This window comes from Pimephales promelas, chromosome 20, assembly GCF_988280905.1.
Source record: "Pimephales promelas chromosome 20, fPimPro1.hap1.1, whole genome shotgun sequence".
Taxonomy (NCBI): domain Eukaryota; kingdom Metazoa; phylum Chordata; class Actinopteri; order Cypriniformes; family Leuciscidae; genus Pimephales; species Pimephales promelas.
Window position 1 is genome coordinate 3351841 of NC_142788.1, and position 23415 is coordinate 3375255.

The following is a 23415-nucleotide window of genomic DNA, read 5'->3' on the forward strand; positions in this document are numbered from 1 at the left end:
ACGTTAGAAAGCTTTCAGCCAGGACAACTTGGTTGGCATTGCCTTTTCAGCGTGAGAAATACACAGTGTGGCGTGTGAGCGTGTGAACCGGTCGAAATGCGTGTGTCTCACGGCCAATGCGTGAGACTTGAGAACCCTGACAATGGACAATAAACAGAGGGAGTCCAAGAAACAGGCAGAGGTCAGGGCAGGCAGCAATAATCAGAGTCCAAGAACAATCCAAAATCAAAAAAAAGAAAAACAAACACGGGAAAGCGCGCAGAAACGCAGTGTAACACTTAAACAAGACTTCGCAATAAGTGAATGTGAAAACCAGGTATTTATGGTGTGAACTAAACAAGATAATGAGAAGCAGGTGAATGAGATGAGTGCTGATGAGTCCGGGCAGTGAGTTATGGGAAATGTAGTTTGAGAGTGAAACATGATCGTCTGGTGTGGAGTGCCCTCTGGTGGCTCTCAAGGGCACTCAAGCTGATAACTGTTACAGTTTGATGGTGGTACAGTTTGACCCTGGCAGTGTTTTGCCAACTTAGTGACTTTGTCACTATTTTAGCGACTTTTCAGACCCCTTTAGCGACATTTTTTTCAAAAAAGCGACTAGCGACAATTTTAGCGACTTTTGGACAAACCTCAGTAACCTCCAAATGTTGCCAGTACTTTTCCTGCGAGTGCGTCGTCACTCTCTCTCGCTGCGTCTCCCCTGTTCAGTGAATGGCTGAGAGGAGCACACGGCCGCTGGCAGACGTGAATGAGCAGTGTTTTTCCACGGACTTATCACTTATTTGCTTTTCTTTTGTTTTATATTTAAATAATTTAGTTTGATCATTTTCGTTTTATTTCTTTTCATGTGCTTGTTATTACTTGTAACCGTTCACTCACTATCACAGAGCTTAGTTCATCCGTTTCTCTAACTCTTTCAATTCAGATAATGTTCCACATAGGCTTAATAAAAATGTATTCATTCACTATGTTATAGCTACTCGTTCTATTGTCTGACAACAAAAAAGATAGGAAATGAAAACATCTTTATTTGACATTCGGCGATATCATATTAATAGAGCATTCATTTAGAGAGAAAACGCACTAGGCTGACAGGACGTAAGTATGACGCGATGACGTAATTAATATGCTAATTAGCGTATGACGTCATCTAGCGACATTTAGCGACTTTTAGGGAAGGCCTTAGCTACTTTCCTTAGAAAATAGTTGGCAACAGTGGACCCTGGCCTGAGGGGCTGTTTACACGACCCCATTTTTTACTAAAAACAGAATACTTTGTATGTGTTTTGGGCGTACATTTACATGACAACTGCGTTTTGGTAGCTTGAAAATGCAAACTTTTGAAAACGGTTTTCAAAGTGCAAGTTTTTGAAAATAACACCTTTATCATTGTGTAAACTATGAAAACGTTTCTTCAATGTTTCTGGCTTTGTTAAGATGAAATTTACCTTGAAGACAAAGTAATAATACATTATTATTAAGATTAACATGAACATCGGACAAAAAAAAAAAGATAGATTATGTAGTTTGTGTCTATAGGCATGTTCGTTTGGCCCGAGTGTACTGTAGTAAAAGAATGCGTATGTGTGCAGGTGCGTTGTGTTTCTTTACAACGTGACATCGCCAACTACTGGCCAGACATGAATAATACAGCGTTATTAGCCGTTTCACAGATCTGTGTGAACGGGGATCATTTTGAAAATGTTGTCATTTGTACATTTTTTTTAGCACATCGTTGTTGTGTGTTTGTCGCTGAGTATTTTTTTTCTTTGAGTTTTTGTTAATAAATGTAAACTGCTGTATCCTTTCTCTCCATGTTTCTGCAACCCGCACTTGGCAACTTTACAATCAGGCATTTGGTTAACTTTAGTTAATGCACAAGTAATCATGAACTAACAAATTTTGTCACCCAACAAATGGGGTTATGTTAAATTATGCTCATAAAACACAGACCTAAAAACATTAACCAACAGGTAGCATTATAGAATTATTTACTTTGTAAAAACAAGAATGACACTCTCTAGTGCTTATGATTCACTGTGGTACATGATACATGGTCTATTTTTTGCATACAGTATAGTACACAATTATTCCTAAGTTTCCACTTTTGTTTAGATGGTAATGAAACTGAAAGAGTAACGCTTGTGTAGGTGTTCAGTCACAATTGCTTTTAAAGCATGTGATTTTTAGATTCAGAATATAATTCAATATGATATTACTTCTTATTCAGTCTTATTCATTTCTGTATTATGCTAGATTTTGAACTGGTAACACTTTATTTTGATAGTCCACTTTAGACATTCTACTAACTATAAGTAACTTTTCAACTACATGTCAACTAACTGTCATCAGAGTATTAGTAGACTGTCAGCTTAATATCTGCTAACACTTTATTTTGTTGGTCCCCCAACAGACATTCAACTGACTATAAGTAACTTGGCGACTACAAGTCAACTTATTCTCCTAACTAGGGCTGAACGATTTTGGAAAATAATCTAATTGCGATTTTTTTAACCAATATTGCGATTGCGATTTAATATGCGATTTAAAAAAAAAGTTATTTACCTTCTGTATTAGTCGACAAAGACAAGCAATAAATCATTGTACAGTAGGGATGGGAATCTTTAGATAGCTCATGATCCGATCTACTTTTTTTCTTATTAATTAATCTTAATCTTAAAATATGTATTTAATTACATGTGTAAAAACACATATTTTAAAAAATAAATATAAAAAACATTTAATTAAACCAATTACATGTTAAGAATTTTAAATAGGCTATATAAAATAATATCATAGCTTCAAAATATAAAAGCTAGTAAATAAAGAGAAACAACAACAACAACAAAAAAACATTACAAGCAATAAACAAAGAGTGCGCTCAGTATTTAAAAGTAGGCTGTCTGAATGTTTTTCATTCAAGAGCTGGAGTGATTTCCCCTCAGTTTAGATACGATACGCTGCATTCACACACTAATGCATATATCGCTTTTGAAATTGTAAATGTGGTTTGTCCTGTTGGTTTAAGATATAACTGACCGTGTTTACATTAATTTCGCGTCATAAAAGCATTTTGACATGCAAGTACATTTACCAATGAGTCGCTCACGGCCGCATGCTCGAGCGCTCTTCACAAAGCACGCGTTAGTATTTTAAAATGAAAGCAGCCTTCAGTGATTTTCACGGTTTTAATAGGCTATATAAGCCAACTGCTTTCCAAAAGACATAAATAATGCCTCTGTGAAGCATTTGTAAAGAAAATACCCGCGGGAGAGAACGCGCACTGCAAGTGGAATGTTATAACATCAAGCAAAGCGGCAAACCCTGTTCAATGAAGCCCGCGAATGTCCTTGTAATTCGGTTCAATCCCGAACTTTATGAAATAACGTTACTATGTTTTGGAAGGTTCGAGCGGTGTCGTGTGTGAGTGAGGAAGAGAGAGAGCGAGAGAGGCTCGTTTCTAAAGCACGCGCAGCGTCATCACGCATCTGTGTTTAAAAACTAAGCTAATACTCGATTCTGAAATTCTCTGAATCAATCCAGGATTGTTGAGGAGAGGAGAGAATAAATAACACAATATCACATACATTAAAAATAAACTGTTCTTTTCTGAACGCCAGACAAGCGTGGCAAGTTGATGCTTTATCTTGCAGACTGCTTTTCTCTCGCGTGTCAGCTGCGATTACAAAATCGCGTTTCATCATATCGCGATTTTATCGCAAATGCAATTAATCGTTCAGCCCTACTCCTAACCCAAAGCCTAACACCTAACCATGAACTAACAGTCTACTGACAGTCTACTATAATATACTAATACTCTAATAACAGTTAGTTGACATGTAGTTGAAAAGTTACTCATAATTAGTAGAACGTCTAAAGTGACTATCAAAATAAAGTGTAACCTTTGAACTTAAAGGGATACATCAGGATTTAGCATTAAGCTTTGTATTAGTAGGAAACCTGTAGTATTTTCGAATTATTACCATGCTTTCCACCCTCATATCCCCCTGAGACAAAATATTTATGTATTTTTTGTCTGGAAAAAAAAAAAAAAATCTAAATCATCATTTTGCATCATCAGAGGATTTTTTTTGTCCAGAGACTAAAGACTACAGTCAGTATTTATGGAATGCCAAAGCTGACTTAATTAAAAATAAATTAATACATAAATAAATATACGAAGAAATGTAAAAAAAAAAAGCGACTTTTAGGAAAGGCCTCAGCTACTTTCCTTAGAAAATAGTTGTAAACAGTGGTTCTATAGAGTCGGCACATTTTCTGTTGTGTTTTGGCTTAATTTCGTTGTGTTGTGAACTTATGTTTGCTTTTTAAATTTCGTTGTGTTGTGCACTACTGGGCCACCGTAGACAATAATTCATGCAATTTAAAAGATATAAAAAAAGATCAATGATCCTCAGTTTAGCTCACATATGCTGTGATCACATATGTAAGTTAAAAAAAAGTCACCTAAATATTGAGTTGACTTAAATATATATTTTATTTTTATTGAGAAATTGACATGAACAGAGATTATGAAACATTGTACAATATACATGATGCCTATATGTTCAAAAATGTAACATTATTTAGTTTTACCATAATTCTGTATTTTGTAATAATTAGTTTCTTTGTGTTTTCACCTCATTCGTTATATCGGGCGCAGTGTTGTATATCTTCTCCTCTGTTGTAACATAGCTTTGGTATTGTGATGAAAACATTTAGGTCATTTATTATTATTATATTCTCAAAGACATCCTTTTATAACAATATCTGGTGGGGCAAATAGTAGCGCACAATGATAAGGGATGTCCTCAGATAGCACTAAACGTGTGTAAGCTATATGCGGGTGAATGGGTGCATGTGTGTTTGTGTGAAATCTCACCCTCTTCCTGTTACTGGGGGGGGTTTGTTCAGTTTGTTTGAGTGATCAGGGATTAGACTGCCGATCTAAACTCTGAAACTGTGAAAAGGGCTGGATTTGGGTGTGTGAGAGAGATTTTAATCCATCAATTCTGACTGACAACAAGCTCTTGTAGCTTTTGTTACAATGCAGAGCACACACACACACACACACAAACCTTGGTGAACCACCTCGCAGTTTTCACTGACAGTAAGCTGGATTTGTCACATGGGCAAATATTTATGTATAAATATGTGTGTGTGCATGTGTGTGTGTGATGAGCTGCATGCTGGAGCTGAGAGGTGGTCACTTCTTAATTTGGGTCACTGGATATGAATAGCCCTGCCGACTGAGGATAGTCAAACTAGTTACTAAGTGTGTGTGTGTCTGTGTGTGTGCGAAAGAAAGAGAGAGAGAGAGTCTGTGTATGAGTGCATGTGTGTATGCATGTATGTGTGTGTGTGTGCGTTCCACCAGTGCTCATTAAAAGGTATTAGCAATTTCACAGATGCCTATCGCATTGTGTAAAATAGCAGTGTGTTTCTTAGGTGTTGGAACAGTGTGTGTGTGCATGTGTTAAAGGTGTGTTAAAGTCACTTGTACTAGCATGTACCTCTGTTTTTACTTCTGACTTAGACTCTCTTTAACTCAAGCCAATTCTGAATGAACTCAAAGCCACAAATGAAACCTGTTAACCACACACTTACTACACACCCGGTGAAGCCCTGAACGTCACTCAATCGTCAGTGAGACAGTGATGTGAGGCTGCGGTTTGCTTGTTTGTTGGCTTGACTCGTCCCTCTTTCAATTGCTCACTGATCACTCTCTGTGTGTGCTCCGCTTTATTTGTTTGCATGCTTGTCAGAAGTGTGTTACCTGATTTCAATACTGGGGAAATAAATAATGCAAAGCCTTTGAACGCCTTATCTGCTAAACACTATAGATACAGTGATCGCTTACATCATTGTTTTACAGGTCAAACTCGAAAAATGAGAATATGGTTCATTTATTTCAGTAATTCAAGTTAAAAAGTGAAACTAATATATTATATAGACTCATTACATGTAAAGTGAGATATTTCAAGGCTTTATTTTCAAGGATTATATGGCTTACAGATATAAAAACCCCAAAGTCAAAATTAGAATATTGTGAAAAGGTTTTCATAAGCTGTGAGCCGTAATCATCACAATTATAACACATAAAGGCTTGAAATATCTCACTTTTTTCATGCAATGAGTCTATTTTAGTTTCACCAAAAATGCTCTTTTGCACGATATTCTAATGTTTTGAGTTTAATATTGTCATATTACCCAGCTAAAGCATTATAGACATAACATTATGACTTTCTGTAAACATGCTTGGAAAAGATGTGTATTGTGAAGAGCTATTCAAATAAATGTGGCTTGTCTTCAAGATTATTAGGTTGTTTTAATATTTTTTGTAGTAGTGTTTTGATCTCTCTGTCTGTCTAAACTTGCTTTGGTAAGGGAAACTATTGGTTTGTCTAACATTATCTAACCAACACAAAGCTCTTCATAATGGAATTTTTAAATAAAAACTTCAGTTACACAGAATATAAGATGGTAAATATTTAATTGATGAATTGTCAACACAATATACAACCTTGAGAGTGATTTTACCCCAAAATGTAACATATCTGACACAAACGGTATCTCCAAATCCAGGTTTCGCTGGCTGGGTCCAGTTGTTTCAGTGAATTGCAGCGATGCATTTGCCGTCCGTCTGTATAAATGTACCTCCCATTTCTTGTTGAATCTGTTTGTAAAGTCAATCGCACAGCCCTTTCCCGATTTAGATGTGTTTTGTGTTATTTGCGGCATTCACGCTAAACACCAACGCTGCCACTCAGCCAGTGTAACCATAGTCACTAATGTGTGTGTGTGTGTGTGTGTGTGTGTGTGTGTGTGTGTGTGTGTGTGTGCGTGTGTGTGTGCGATGGTCCAAGTAAATCATGAGGGCAAAATGCCCCCACAAAGATGGCAATGTTTGAAATCCTTGTGTGGACATTTTCCATAAGGGAAATCTCTTTTTGAAAATGTAAAAATGCAAGTTTAGGGTAGGTTTAGGGTTATGGTTATATATATATACATATCTTGATAATTAGATATAATGAATGAACTGCATAAGTGAAAGGTGATGTAAAGAGGCTCATTAGTGGCCAGAAGTAAAGCTGATAGTGTTTGATGAAGTGGCTGTGATGTATTGTTCGTTTCAGCTGAAGAAGAACAGAGAGGACCGTCTTTATGTGGGGTTTTTCTCAGCTATTGATCAGGCCTGAACCCCCTGCTACTGTTTCAGTGTGTGTGTGTGTGTGTGTGTGCGTGTGTGTGTGTGTGTGTGTGTGAGACGCTCAGCTCGCCGTGAAGAAGCTGACTAACGCAAAATAAATAAATAAAAGAGTCTCTTCCTTCCGTATACCTGAACTGTAGTCCAAAACCTAGTAGGTAGACAACATTTTAATCATTATAATTATGCTTTCTTTTGCCATATGCATCTTTTGCAGAGAAGACAATCCCAGAATGCATTGGGACCCCTTGTGAAAGAAAAGTTTACTTTAAAAAAAGAGTATTTATTAAGCTCTAAAAATGCTGGGTTGTTTTAACCCAAATTTGGGTCAAATATGGACAAACCCAGCCTTTGGGTTTTAAATTTTTAAATTACATTTTTAACCAAACGTTTGGGTTTGTCCATGGATATTTGACCCAAAATTGGGTTAAAACAACCCAGCATTTTACAGAAAATATACAACAAGTGCAAACACGGTGTAATTTTAACTTAAATAACTTAAATGTTGTTTACATTTCTATTATATGCAATAAGCTGAGCTTTAAAGTGTTTTAATTACGTCTAAAATTACAGAATATTTTATTGTACACAAATACACGTTTATTAAGAAACAGTTGAAAAATGTTGACTTCGTTTTACCTCATTAAAGGGGGGTTTGACTGCGATTTCACTTTTTTCATTTTAAATAGTGTGTAATGTTGCTGTTGGTGCATGAACAGTATCTGCAAAGTTGCAGCGCTGAAAGTTCAGTGTAAGCAGAGATATCGTCTTTTTAAAATCAGGAAGTATAATGGTAACACTTTACAATAAGGTTCGTTAGTTAACATTAGTTAACTACATTAGTTAATATGAACTAATAATGAATAGCACATATACAGCATTTGTTAATCTTTGTTAATGTTATTTTTAACATTTACTAATACTTGATTAAAATCTTGTTAACATTAGTTAATGCAGCGTGAACTAACATGAATAAACAATGAACAGCTGTATTTTCATGAACTAACATTAACAAAGATGAACAAATGCAGTAACAAATGTATTGCTCATGGTTAGTGCATGTTAGTAAATACATTAACTAATGTTAACTAATGAACCTTATTGTAAAGTGTTACCAGTATAATTGCCTACAAAAACGACTGGATTGGGACTACAGCTGGGTTATGGTACGTCACTAACCCACACATTTGCATCAACCCCTCCCTCAGAATATGCAGAAAATGGCATGCACATTTTACAATTGATGTTTGATTATGTTCCTGAAAATGACGATTGTAATTTAGCTCTCTGTGCTGCGCATTTTACGGAAGACAGCTTCCAGAATCTCCACGAGTTCAACACCGGATTCAACAAGAAACTGTTACTAAAACATGAAGCAGATCCAACTAGAGGCAGATTAAAACCAGAGGCAGCAGTTGTCGGGCCACAACTTGTAAGTCGGCTAAGACTTAATCATTTTAAACGTATTTGCATGTATAATTCCAGACGTAGCCTTGTGTTTTATTTTTTTCAAATGCCAGCGCTGGCTTTATAGTCACTATAGCCTACTAGTAATGCTATTGTGTCTACGACAAACACGACCTGAATTTTGTATACACTCTAAAAATACTGGGTTGTTTTAACACAACATTGGGTCAAATATGCTCAAACCCAAATGTTGGGTTAAAAATGTAATTAAAAAATGGAACCCAATGGCTGGGTTTGTCCATATTTGACCCAAGGTTGGGTTAAAACAACCCAGAAATATTTATAATGCAAGTACTAATGTTTTAAACGTATTTTTCATGTATATATGCTTTGTGACGTTATTTTCGATTTGATCAAGAGCGTAAACTTGCCAACGCTGTTTGTGTTTAACATTAGTAGCCAGTCAGTTGCTATTGTTGCCAGTCAGATGCTATTGTGTAAAACAAACGTGTGTAAAGTTAAAAAATGTAGCAAATTATCATTCATAAACGTTTATTAAGAGCCGTGTGTGGTGTGGTTCTGCTTGACTCTCTTTATCGCCGCTTTCTCGGTCTGATTCTGCCTCAAACTGATTCTGCAGTTCGACACATATTTACATCTGGACTGAAGCTCACGACATGAACGTTTCGCCCGTAAAGGTAATGGGCGTTAACCTTCCGGACAACGTGAGCGACAGTTTAGCCAATCACAACACACCGGGCCAAACTAACCAATCTGAGCCCACTGTGTGTTTCTGAGGGAGTGTTTTCATAGACTCAGGAAGTGAACCGCTCGTTCGAGGACAGAGGAGAGCGCGGCTTACAATAAAGGTGAAGTTTATGAAAAATAAGACTTTTAAAAAAAGAAAAACCACGAATACATGTTATATTGCACCCCATAAACACAATCATGCAAATAAAAAAAGCAGTCAACCTCCCCTTTAATATTATATTCAAGTGCCGTTTTCAAATTCATTTTTAAGATTGAAATACACAAAAGTGTGTATTCAAAACAACTAAGCACTTTTTTTTTAAAGGGACAAGCTCAAAGAAATGAAAGTGTATCTAAATTGGTGGAGTATACAAGAGAAATATTTAATATGATTTATTTAATAGTGAACTGTATTGATAAAAAGTTTTTTTGAAAAGGTTTTTCTACCCAATATGTGTGTGTGCAGTGTGTTTTATGTGTGCCGATGCCAAGCTCTCATTGTTTCTCTGGTGATTTCTGTGAGTTGTTTGAGGGATCGCACTGCACTTCATGTTTTGCCCTCAGTAGAGACAGTCAGAGCTTCATCAGAGCCAGACATTCTTGATGGATATCTGTCTGAGAGCCGTAATCATGTCACAGTAAACAATCATAGACTTATGAAATGAATATTTTACAACTCCCATCCAAAACGATACCGTGTCACACAGCCTCACTAGTGTTTGGAACAGGACCGTGATGTCAAACATAAGGCTCATGAAATTAGGAAAAAAGAAATGTCCCGGAGCTCACAGAAGAAAGTCAAGAGCGAGAGAGAGAGAGAGAGAGAGAGAGAGAGAGAGAGAGAGAGAGAGGGGCACTCTGTGGGAGAGGGAGGAGCCACAGGGAGGGAGATTTGGGAAGAGAATCCAGAACTGCTCAATGTGTGTGTGACAGGCAGACCGTCAAGACCGTTGCAGTGTGGCTCAGAGCTTATGTGTGTGTGAACCCAGGATTTACTGAATGTGTGTGTGTGTGTGTGGGGGGTGCAGATACCCTCAGTATCACTCACACAAACGGAGCAATCCTGTGTGTCTCAGGGAGAATGTAAAGTGAATTGAAGGATTAGAAGAGTGTGTTCTGTGTGTGTGTGTGGCACTGGTCTGGAATACTAAGTGGATATGTAATCAAATCTGGATCGAGCTGCAATGCCTACGGGTAAGAGATCACACTTGCAATAAGTATCATAAACAGATGATAGTGTTTGTTGTTACTGTTATTATGTTGGTTGTTTGAATTAGATCATGTGTGTGTGTGTGTGTGTGTTTGTGTCATATCAGCTCTTGAAAGCTTTCTGTGAATGTGTGTGGCAGCATCTGAACACTTTGGTGATTGATGTCTGAGCTTCAGAGCTGGTGTGTGTGTGTGTGTGGAAACTGCCCGAGTCCTGCCGTGAGGACACTCTGTGTTTAACTAAATGTGTGTGTGTTGGCAAGTTGTGAACTGAGAGTATTCATTTGGCTTAGTATGGTGGGCGCGTGTACCAAACAGAAGTCCTCTACACAACCTCAACTGACTGAGATGTTTGTAAGTGCATATGTGTGTGTGTGTGTGTGTGTGTGTGTGTGTGTGATTGGGGTATAGTGTACTTAGCTGTACTGTGGGTACAAAATTGCCTCTAGACATTACATACATCAGTCAAAACCTTATAGTAAGTCATTATAAGCAGGTCTGTGTTTTCTGTGAGCACGGATGATGCGAACAGTGTTACATTGTAAATTAGGAAGTTCATTTTACTTCAAAATTTCAGAGTCAATGTCTTACTTGCCATGTCTATCACTATCAGTGCAATGTGTTTCAGTTGAATCCTGTACCTTTTTTCAGTGTAGATGTGTGTATTGTATTGTTTGGATTATGTTGTTGTTGTTGTTGTGTGTAAACCTCTGGCTCTCTGTGGCTCCGTCTCCCCCACTCCTGACCTAAATTAGTCCCCCATGGGTTGAGTTTTTGGGGGGATAATAACAGTTTAGAGTCTGCTTTAGACAATACCAGCACCCCCTCAGGACATCTGTCCCCGAAGCTAAACACCCCCCGGGACACGGCCCAGCTGGAGACAGCGAGAAAGAGTTTGAAGCGTGTGTTTGAAAGATGGCATTGAAGAATTCATTGAAAACCTGTCAGAACTTCAAGTCCTCGTTTCAAAAGTTCAAAAAGAAAATTGAAAATTGCGAAAAATTGCCCCTTTACGGCTGTCACTGGGTCAGTACCATTAAAGGGACAACATCCATCCCTAAAAGGTTCGTACACCTTAAAGGAGTAGTTCACTTTTAAAAAAAACGTTTGCTGATAATTTCCTCACCCCCATGTCATCCAAGATGTCCACTTCTTTCTTTTTTCAGTCGAAAAGAAATTAAGGTTTTTGATGAAAACATTCCAGGATTTTCTCCATATAATGGACTTCAATGGGAACCAAACGGTTCAAGGTCCAAATGAGAGTTTCAGTGCAGCTTCAAAGGGCTTTAAACGACACCAGACGATGAATAAGGGTCTTATCTAGCAAAACGATCGGTCATTTAAAAAAGAAATAAAAAAGTTTAAGTTTCATAAGCACAAATGCTCGCCTTGCTCTGTTCTGTGATGAGCTTTCGTGACTCTCCTGTTCAAACTCGTTCATCAAAATGAACAAATCTTTTTTCGAGTCATGACTCGAAAGGTCCAAATAAGACCCTTATTCATCGTCTGGAATCGTTTAAAGCCCTTTGAAGCTGCACTGAAACTCTCATTTGGACCTTGAACCGTTTGGTTCCCATTGAAGTCCATTATATGGAGAAAATCCTGGAATGTTTTCATCAAAAACCTTAATTTGTTTTCGACTGAAGAAAGAAAGACATGGACATCTTGGATGACATGGGGGTGAGTAAATTATCAGCAAAAGTTTTTTTTAAAAGTGAACTACTCCTTTAAATCGAAGGTACTAACCGGCATTATTTGGGGGTAGAATAGGTGCAAAGTTGTCCTTTTAAGGGTTCTGCCCCAGCTCTTGTACCTGCCAATCATTTGTGTGTGTGTGTGTGTGTGTGTGTGTGTGTGCATTTGTGCGCCGTATATAAATGTCAAGTTTAGGTTTCTCTGAAGCAAATCTGTCTCAGTGAAATCTAATATGTGAGCAGGACGGGGGCAGTGGGTCACAGGCGGACATTCACCCCTCATGTGTGTGTGTGTGTGTGTGTGTGTGTGTTCATTCATGCAGGATAATTCCCTTTGTCACATTCTATTCTTTAAATGCATTCAGTCCTCTATGAGAACCTCTTACCAACCTGTCAGTAATTGGTTGTTTTAAATGTGTAATTAGCATATTGTCTTTCAACACACCCTGTGTTATACATGTGTAATAAAGCATGTGCATGTTAGAGAGGTGGATCATGCACATCACGTCACACACACATGACAGACGGTGATCCTCCAGACGGGCGAACACAGTTCAGCAGCGCTTTGCAGATGACGACGACGCCATAGATCATTAGAGGAAGCCTGATCTATGATCATCCATCCGTCAGGATGTGTCCGTCCGTCTCCCGTGTGGAATAGTTTCTGTGGTTGATAAATTGATATTTAAGATTTTCCTTGGACCGCAGTCAGGCTCTTTGATGTAGATAGAGTGTCTGTCTGCAAATACAACTAAAATAACTCTCTTTCTTTCTAATGTGCATCAGGTCTTTACAGAGTAACTGAAGTGATGATGCCAAAGTTTCACTCTAAAATACACTGGGTTAAAAACAACAAAGTTAGGTTCATTTTACCCAGCAAATTAGGTTGATTCATTTTTACTATTGTACAAGCTTCTTTTTTTTTTTGACTTCATACATGAATAAACGTTTACAGATTAACTTAAATCCTCTAAACTTAAAAAATAATTACTCAACACAACTACTGGTCTGCATGGTAAATCCTTTATTTTTTTAATCATATTTTACAGTATAGCATGTTTTATATAGTTTTGAAAACATATGAGACCCTGGACCACAAAACCAGTCACAAGTCGCACGGGTATATTTGTGGAAATACTGTATGGGTCAAAATTATGGACTTTTCTTTTATGCCAAAAATCATTAGGATATTAAGTAAAGATCATGTTCCTTGAAGATGTTTAGTAAATTTCCTACCGTAAATAAGTGGATTCAGCACAAGCGTGAATATAAATGCACAACTTTCAAGGCAATTTTCTCAATGTTTCGATTTTTTTGCACCCTCAGATTGCAGATTTACAAATAGGTGCATCTCGGGGAAATATTATCAAACCATTCATCACTGGAAAGCTTATTTAATCAGCTTCCAGAATATGTATAAAATTAAGTAATTCAAGTGTAGTGGACCAGTCTCTGTTGTCCCGTTTCCACTGTAACGGCGCTGGATCTCGTGCCGAAGCTTGTGTCATGTTCAACGGGGGAACTTCTGACTTCAGACGCCATAAACGCCCTGTGTTTCACTCATAGCCGAAATATGCTGTGACTGACAAACCTGTATTTTACCAAAGACACCGATTTGACAGAGCTGCAGTTCTCTCTCCTGAAGAGGTCACGACAAGCCTGTGAATCATAACTTAACCCCTGGGTAGGTATTTCTGACCCAGGATCTGGGTAACACAAAAACTACCCAAACACTGGGTTGTTACGTCTGACCCAGGATCTGGGTTAAACAAAACTACCCAAACACTGGGTAGTTATATCTGACCCAGGATCTGGGTAACACAAAAACTACCCAAACACTGGGTTGTTGCGTCTGACCCAGGATCTAGGTTAAACAAAACTACCCAAACACTGGGTAGTTATATCTGACCCAGGATCTGGGTAACACAAAAACTACCCAAACACTGGGTTGTTACGTCTGACCCAGGATCTGGGTTAAACAAAACTAACCAAACACTGAGTAGTTATATCTGACCCAGGATCTGGGTAACACAAAAACTACCCAAACACTGGGTTGTTACGTCTGACCCAGGATCTGGGTTAAACAAAACTACCCAAACACTGGGTAGTTATATCTGACCCAGGATCTGGGTAACACAAAAACTACCCAAACACTGGGTTGTTACGTCTGACCCAGGATCTGGGTAACACAAAAACTACCCAAACACTAGGTTGTTACATTTGACCCAGGATCTGGGTAACACAAAAACTACCCAAACATTGTGTTGGTATGTCTGACCCAGGATCTGGGTTACACAAGAACTACTCAAACACTGGGTTGTTACATTTGACCTAGGAGCTGGGTAACACAAAAACTACCCAAACACTGGGTTGTTACATTTGACCCAGGATCTGGGTAACACAAAAACTACCCAAACACTGGGTTACACAAAAACTACCCAAACACTGGGTTGTTACGTCTGACCCAGGATCTGGGTAACACAAAAACTACCCAAACATTGTGTTGGTATGTCTGACCCAGGATCTGGGTAACACAAAAACTACCCAAACACTGGGTTGTAACATTTGACCTAGGAGCTGGGTAACACAAAAACTACCCAAACACTAGGTTGTTACATTTGACCCAGGATCTGGGTAACACAAAAACTACCCAAACACTGGGTTGTTACGTCTGACCCAGGATCTGGGTACCACAAAAACTACCCAAACATTGTGTTGTTACATCTGACCCAGGATCTGGGTAACACAAAAACTACCCAAACACTGGGTTGTTACGTCTGACCCAGGATCTGGGTAACACAAAAACTACCCAAACACTGGGTAGTTATATCTGACCCAGGATCTAGGTAACACAAAAACTACCCAAACACTGGGTTGTTACGTCTGACCCAGGATCTGGGTTAAACAAAACTACCCAAACACTGGGTAGTTATATCTGACCCAGGATCTGGGTAACACAAAAACTACCCAAACACTGGGTTGTTACGTCTCACCCAGGATCTGGGTTAAACAAAACTACCCAAACACTGGGTAGTTATATCTGACCCAGGATCTGGGTAACACAAAAACTACCCAAACACTAGGTTGTTACATTTGACCCAGGATCTGGGTAACACAAAAACTACCCAAACACTAGGTTGTTACATTTGACCCAGGATCTGGGTAACACAAAAACTACCCAAACATTGTGTTGGTATGTCTGACCCAGGATCTGGGTAACACAAAAACTACCCAAACACTGGGTTGTTACATTTGACCCAGGATCTGGGTAACACAAAAACTACCCAAACACTGGGTTACACAAAAACTACCCAAACACTGGGTTGTTACGTCTGACCCAGGATCTGGGTAACACAAAAACTACCCAAACATTGTGTTGGTATGTCTGACCCAGGATCTGGGTAACACAAAAACTACCCAAACACTGGGTTGTTACATTTGACCCAGGATCTGGGTAACACAAAAACTACCCAAACACTGGGTTACACAAAAACTACCCAAACACTGGGTTGTTACGTCTGACCCAGGATCTGGGTAACACAAAAACTACCCAAACATTGTGTTGGTATGTCTGACCCAGGATCTGGGTAACACAAAAACTACCCAAACACTGGGTTGTAACATTTGACCTAGGAGCTGGGTAACACAAAAACTACCCAAACACTAGGTTGTTACATTTGACCCAGGATCTGGGTAACACAAAAACTACCCATACACTGGGTTACACAAAAACTACCCAAACACTGGGTTGTTACGTCTGACCCAGGATCTAGGTAACACAAAAACTACCCAAACACTGGGTTGTTACGTCTGACCCAGGATCTGGGTTAAACAAAACTACCCATACACTGGGTAGTTATATCTGACCCAGGATCTGGGTAACACAAAAACTACCCAAACACTGGGTTGTTACGTCTGACCCAGGATCTGGGTTAAACAAAACTACCCAAACACTGGGTAGTTATATCTGACCCAGGATCTGTGTAACACAAAAACTACCCAAACACTAGGTTGTTACATTTGACCCAGGATCTGGGTAACACAAAAACTACCCAAACATTGTGTTGGTATGTCTGACCCAGGATCTGGGTTACACAAGAACTACCCAAACACTGGGTTGTTACATTTGACCTAGGAGCTGGGTAACACAAAAACTACCCAAACACTAGGTTGTTACATTTGACCCAGGATCTGGGTAACACAAAAACTACCCAAACATTGTGTTGGTATGTCTGACCCAGGATCTGGGTAACACAAAAACTACCCAAACACTGGGTTGTTACATTTGACCCAGGATCTGGGTAACACAAAAACTACCCAAACACTGGGTTACACAAAAACTACCCAAACACTGGGTTGTTGCGTCTGACCCAGGATTTGGGTAACACAAAAACTACCCAAACATTGTGTTGGTATGTCTGACCCAGGATCTGGGTAACATAAAAACTACCCAAACACTGGCTTGTAACATTTGACCTAGGAGCTGGGTAACACAAAAACTACCCAAACACTAGGTTGTTACATTTGACCCAGGATCTGGGTAACACAAAAACTACCCAAACACTGGGTTACACAAAAACTACCCAAACACTGGGTTGTTACGTCTGACCCAGGATCTGGGTAACACAAAAACTACCCAAACCCTAGGTTGTCACATCTGATCCAGGATCTGGGTAACACAAAAACTACCCACACACTGGGTTGTTACGTCTGACTCAGGATCTGGGTAAAACAAAAACTACCCAGACACTGAAATAATAACCCAAAAGTCTCAACCCAGGATTTTGGTTGAAAAAAACAAACAAAAAAACCCCAGGATGTTTTAGAGTGTCGAGAACATTCTACAATCAGATCTTCGATCGGCCTGATGAGTTTTGGGAGATAATGAGCCGGTCTGATTGCAGGAAGTGGGCTATTTAAAGAGTTGATCACTCTGAGTCATTATGTTTGATGGAGAGATAAGAAAGGATTTTCTCAGGATCTGAAGAAGAGGAGAAGCTTGGAAATGTTTCGAATCCGTTACAGACATTCCAGCTCCAGAAGTCGTGGTGGAGCTCCAACATGTTTCAGAGACCAGAATAGACCTTCTGTTGCTTGCGCGAGTGTGTGTGCTGCCCGCGTGCTGGACGGAATTAATCCCATTGGTTATGGACACGCAGCTCTTGGCTGAAAAACACACACTGTCGTGGAGATATCAAGACCACGAGAACGAGAGCTTTGTCTGACTTTGAGCATGTGTGCAGTGATCAGAGATCTGTTAAAGCAAACGTGACGGTGTGAAATCTTTGCGTTTGCATTCGCTTTACCCTGTAGGACATGTTTATAATGAATACACAACTGACAGTGTTTGAGCCTGAGAATGCACTGCATGGTGTCATCATATGCGCTCATAACAGAATATTAGGGAAGATCCGCCAGTGACGCATACGAGGAATTGAATTTGCCAACTGACGCACGTATTTGAGGCCACATAGGATAATTCTTCAGAGTCAAATCATCATTAAAGATTGACCTTATCAGTCTGAGCGGGTAGACAAGTCTAACAGAGAAACATACACACCAGAACAACTACAACAAAAAGAGTGAAAACGTGCATGCGCGCTACTGACGATTAAAGGTAAAATCTGTCATTGTTTACTCACTGTCATGATGTTCCGACGCGGGATTTTTCCTTTCACAAACACTAAAGGAAAACGTAGGCACCATAAAAGCACCATAAAATAATCATAAAAATAGTCCATATAATTCATGTGTTATTACAAGTCTTATTAGCTTTGTGTGAAGACCGAAGTTCACTGATAATCTCCCAAATATCGTTTACAGTGTGAGGGAAATAATATGAGTTTGTAAATGAGTAACAGGATTAAACCAGCTCTTAAACTATAATCAGAATATTTTCAGAAGAACGTGATGCTAAATGAACTATTCAGAAGTCATGCGGTCAACCATCTTAAACACGTTCATCATAATAATGTCAATGCTTTGATGTTCTCGCGAGCTGCTATTCTGAGTTCCTGCAACAGTTCACGGGTCAGAACAGAAATACACACATACACACACACACACCTCGAGAGCTCACTCCCGCAGATAGACGTGTGTGTTGAAGCATGACTAGTTTGATCTGAATATATCTGCTATATCATATCTGATAGGCAACCGTTATGCAGAAGAGTGGTTGACATTTTTATGAGTGTGTGTTTGGGAATGATTATGTGTGCCTTCTGTACAGTGTGTGTGCGGTAAAGAAATGCTTACTGTGCATAATAAAAGGGCGGACTGCAGACTACAGCTCACACACACACTGCAGATCTCACTGTACTATCTATCTATCTATCTATCTATCTATCTATCTATCTATCTATCTATCTATCTATCTATCTATCTATCTATCTATCTATCTATCTATCTATCTATCTATCTATCTATCTATCTATCTATCTATCTATCTATCCTCCATCTGCCTGTTAGTCCGTCCATCCATCTATCCATCCAACCTTCCATCCATCCATCTATCTATCTATCTATCTATCTATCTATCTATCTATCTATCTATCTATCTATCTATCTATCTATCTATCTATCTATCTATCTATCTATCTATCTATCTATCTATCTATCTATCTATCTATCCATCTATCTATCCATCTATCTATCTATCCTCCATCCGCCTGTTAGTCCATCCATCCATCCATCCATCCATCCATCCATCTTATCCATCCATCTATCTATCCTCCATCCGCCTGTTAGTCCATCCATCCATCTATCCATCCATCCATCCATCCATCCAATCTTCCATCCATCTATCTATCTATCTGTCTATCTATCTATCCATCCATCCTCCGTCCGCTTGTTAGTCCGTCCATCCATCCATCCATCCATCCATCCTCTGTCCATCTATCTATCTATCTATCTATCTATCTATCTATCTATCTATCTATCTATCTATCTATCTATCTATCTATCTATCTATCTATCTATCTATCTATCTATCTATCTATCTATCTATCTATCTATCTATCCTCCGTCCATCCATCCATCCATCCATCCATCCAACCACCAATCCATCCATCCTCCGTCTCCTGTCTATCTATACTCCATCCGTCTGTATCTGTCTATCTATGCTCCATCCATCTATCCGTCCATCAATCTAACTACAACGTACTTGCATCCACTCAGTCTCAAGAAGTGAGATCCTCACAGGTAAACACTACACACGTTGTCTTCAGAAAATGGAAAAATGGAGTATTACTGTTATGTGAGTATCACTGTTTATTTGATGTGATGTGTCTTTTATTTAAAACTAATTCACACTTAATGCGTGTACCCAGTAAAGTGTGTAATAGACATCTCATTTACTGTGAATTATCTGCATTACATAAGTCACCATGATATCAGCCAGTGAAAACCCCATACTGGTTGACCACTGGTGTGTTTTAACTGAAAAGAGAGTAAAAATAGGATAAATTGGAGGTACAGGCCTCGGGAAATGCTCAACTGTACAGCTTAGCTCACAGCTGGATGGACTTCAGCTCAAAGTCTGTATTTAAAATTTTATTGACATCCAGCTATATATATAAACACACACACACAAATTAAGTTTGGGACTCTCTCAAAATCCCTTTCTCCCTCCAGTAAACTATAAAAGCCCTGTGTTCACGGGCCGCCCGGCCTGAACTCCTTCAACCCTCTGAATGTGTGTGTAACTGTAAAACGTGCGCCATTCATCTGAAGAGGGCTGTTGGGGGGAACTATTTGATGTTGTGTATCTGATGAGCAGACGAGAGCGAGGCAGAGAGTGTGTGTGAGAGAGGTCTTTGTCCTTTAGTCTCCTCTGAATTATGTCATGTTGGAGTCTCCCAGCAGTAGCGCTCAGAGGGGGGTAGACAGGAGGCTTAATCCGCCTTAAACCCCCCTGGATACTCTCGCCCCCTTCTTCATCCTCCATCCACCGTTCGCTGTGAGGAATGGATATGTGTGTGTGTGTGTGTAAGCCAGCATTGTGATATGAAGAGAGTGGGAAACTGAGTCCAGCTGCCCACCTTCTGAGTCACACTGTGAGCAATGAAGCTTCCTAAGACCTACATAGAGCTTCATAAGGCTTTAGCAAATAACTTAACAAATCCACACAGACGACGAATATGGCCCTTAATTACGGTAATGATTTTGGCATGCTGAATGATAAAACGGGTGAAAAAATCCCCTAGATTTGTTATTATATTAAAGCAAGGAACTGAGCCAGAATATCATATGACATAGAGACTTAAGGGGCCCTATTTTAACGATCTGAAACGCAAGTGTCAAAGCGCAAGTAACTTTATGGGCGGGTCCCGGCGCTGTTGCTATTTTCCCAGCGGGATAAATGCCTCTTGCGTCTGGCGCAAATCTAAAAGAGGTTGGTCTGGAGTAGCTTCATTATTCATTGGTGTGGTTTGGGCGTAACGTGAAATAAACCAATCAGAGCGCCATCCAACATACCCTTTAAGAACAGGTGCGCATGTTGCATGACGGATTGTTATTATAACGGCGGGTTTACCAGGAGCGTTCACAGCCGATGAGAACGACGTTCTTGTCAGGGCAGTGAAAGACAGAGAGGTGACGTTGTATGGGGATGGGAGAATCCCTCGCACATCAGCGTCGGTTAAACATTATATACGTATGTTTCTTGCCACTATTGGGCAAACAGGTCTGGTCCTTTAGTAGCCTACGTGTACAATTAGCCTTAAAAAATTGGTAATAAGCTTTTTTCATCTTCATGTAAAGCACAATGATTTCCCTCATCTGTTAATATTTTTCCTTGTTATAATGTATGATTTGCAAAAATAAAAACTGCTGCATCTGTGTTGATGAGAGAATCAGTGTATGCACGTTGTGCACCCTCTACATTATGGCCAAGCATGCGCACTTAAAATAGCATTGTGAACAACGCGCAACGCGCCACTGACTTTAGACCAGGTTTTTTGTGGTCAGTGGCGCAATTGTTTTCTGGAAGTGTAAAATAGCACCAGGGAATGTTTGTGCCGAAACACGCCTCCTTTTTGCGCCGATCCGCCGAGGGAGAATTGGTGAGGATTGTTCGCGCTGCACTGACTATTGAGTGTCGCTAGGAAACACGTCCGCGCTGCGCTGACGAATGATCATTGAACCGTGCAGATGACATGTCCGCGTGGCGGTAAAGGCGATGTTCACAAGTCATTTTTTGGAAGTCCAAGTCAAGTCTCAAGTCTTTGAGCTCGAGTCCAAGTCAAGTCTCAAGTCTTTGAGGGGCAAGCTCAAGTCAAGTCTCAAGTCTTTTGCCACGAGTCCAAGTCAAGTCTCAAGTCTTAAATTATTAGGCATTGTCTAATTAAATATGTGCGAATTTGCATATATTTAAAAAAAAACGAAATCTGAATAGCCTATTAGATAAAGCCAGGTTTAAAATATTTTTTTCATTGTGTTCACATACAGTAATAGATGGGGGAAAAATAGATATTTATGGATATCTACTTTTGTTATCCTGTTAGAGTTAAATCCCCCCTTTTACTTTCGCGATTGGTTGCTGATTAAAAGGAAATGACCATATTTGGATCCGACAACACTGAACTGGAGAGAGAGAGAGAGAGAGAGAGAGCTTTCTAGCGATGTCTGTGATGACGGTGCAGATCGCGGAGCAGCGCGATGATTTACAATGCCAAACTTTTGTTGAATTTATGAGAAATCTACAGATGCAAAGTCAATGGAGACGGCTGGTTTGTTTTCCCCCGCTGTGGGCGTGGCCTAAATACGCTCTGTCTCACAGTAAAGGGCGGGGGACATGCAGCTTATCATACGCTTCCCCAATGTATGCGCCAATAAAAGAAAATAGAAATACATTAAAATGAATTTAGATTTAGAAAGCAATAATTGCATGAAAACAGATTGCTCACAAGTCTTTTGGGTCGAGTCGCAAGTCAAGTCTGAAGTCTTTTGGGTCGAGTCACGAGTCAAGTCTGAAGTCAGTGTTTGTGTGACTCAAGTGCGACTCGAGTCCGAGTCTCAAACTCGAGTCCCCATCTCTGGGTAAAGCCCCGCTGTCTCGTCCCACTTTTGGTTTGTTTGGCTTCCCATATTTCTGCCGTGCACGCGCCGCACGCTATGTTATACACGCAGTATCTCGCTCTAGATTCCGGGAGATTTTAACTCATTTGCGGGCATCAGGGAGACGCTATCAATATGCGTGAGACTCCCGGAACTTCCGGGAGACTTGGGATGTCTGTAGTAACTGTCTTTCAGTTTTCCAACAATCACCCAGAACACCCTAGCAACCATCTAGTAATGCCTTAGCAACACCCTAGCAACCACCCATAACACCTTAGAATCTGTGTTTATGAGTTTCTAGGGCGTGTGAAAAGAGCGTACATAACAAACAAACCTAAAAACACTAAATATCAAATTTAGCTGTAATTTAAGCTGGTGAAACCCAGAATCCTCTGCTTAATAAACCAAAAGCCTCTCGCTTTAATGTGTTTGGTTGCAATGATCAAAGTGAACATGATCTTACAAATGTCTTTACAATTTATTTCACACACACACACACACACACGCACAGACAGCCCTGTTTTCTTCTAAAACCATTGCTTGGTTTCCGGTTACCTCTGAGCTTCTTAGCCTTTGAAGTTCAACAGCACACACCATGCTTGTGTTTATTTCTCTCTCTCTACCCGTGTGTGTGTGTAGCATGTGTATAAGGTTGTAAAGGCACGAACAGCTGTTTTTTACAGGATGTATCACTGACACTGACTGTGTGGGCAAAAGACTGAGCGTAAGTTGGACAAACAAAAGTAGCTCCAGTCATGTGATAGTTGGGAGTTTCTCTAGAACTGGAAAAACCGTCTATACAAACAAACATGAAGCACAGGCCACTGTCTCTGTTTAGTTCGCATGAGCTCAAACTGTGCGTCTAAAGTGAGGAAAGTAATCAAGTCTATCATGACAAAAGCCTCATTAAGCCTCTTCTTCAAAATGCTAAACATCAGCTGAGATGAAAACGTTTTAGAGACGGAGCAAATGTCTTACATTTTATGTTGACTGCAAGTTAAAGGAGTAGTTCACTTTTAAAAAAAAACTTTTGCTGATAATTTACTCACCCCTATGTAATCCAAGATGTCCACTTCTTTCTTTCTTCAGTCG

General features: G+C 39.5%; 1 protein-coding gene across 3 annotated transcripts in view; it reads left to right on the plus strand.

Moving 5' to 3' along the window:
• Window positions 1–23415, plus strand: part of LOC120462654 (pleckstrin homology domain-containing family G member 1) — an 84225-nt gene that overhangs the window by 5278 nt on the left and 55532 nt on the right. For 2 of the 3 annotated variants that reach the window (XM_089124212.1, XM_039651268.2), the window contains exon 1: window positions 10284–10558. The exons of the other annotated variant lie outside the window; for it this stretch is intronic. In XM_089124212.1, the coding sequence (XP_088980338.1) occupies window positions 10549–10558 (10 nt within the window). In that variant the 5' untranslated portion in view covers window positions 10284–10548. Of the gene's footprint in view, window positions 1–10283; window positions 10559–23415 lie in introns of those variants that run through there. 3 annotated transcript variants of the gene reach the window in all.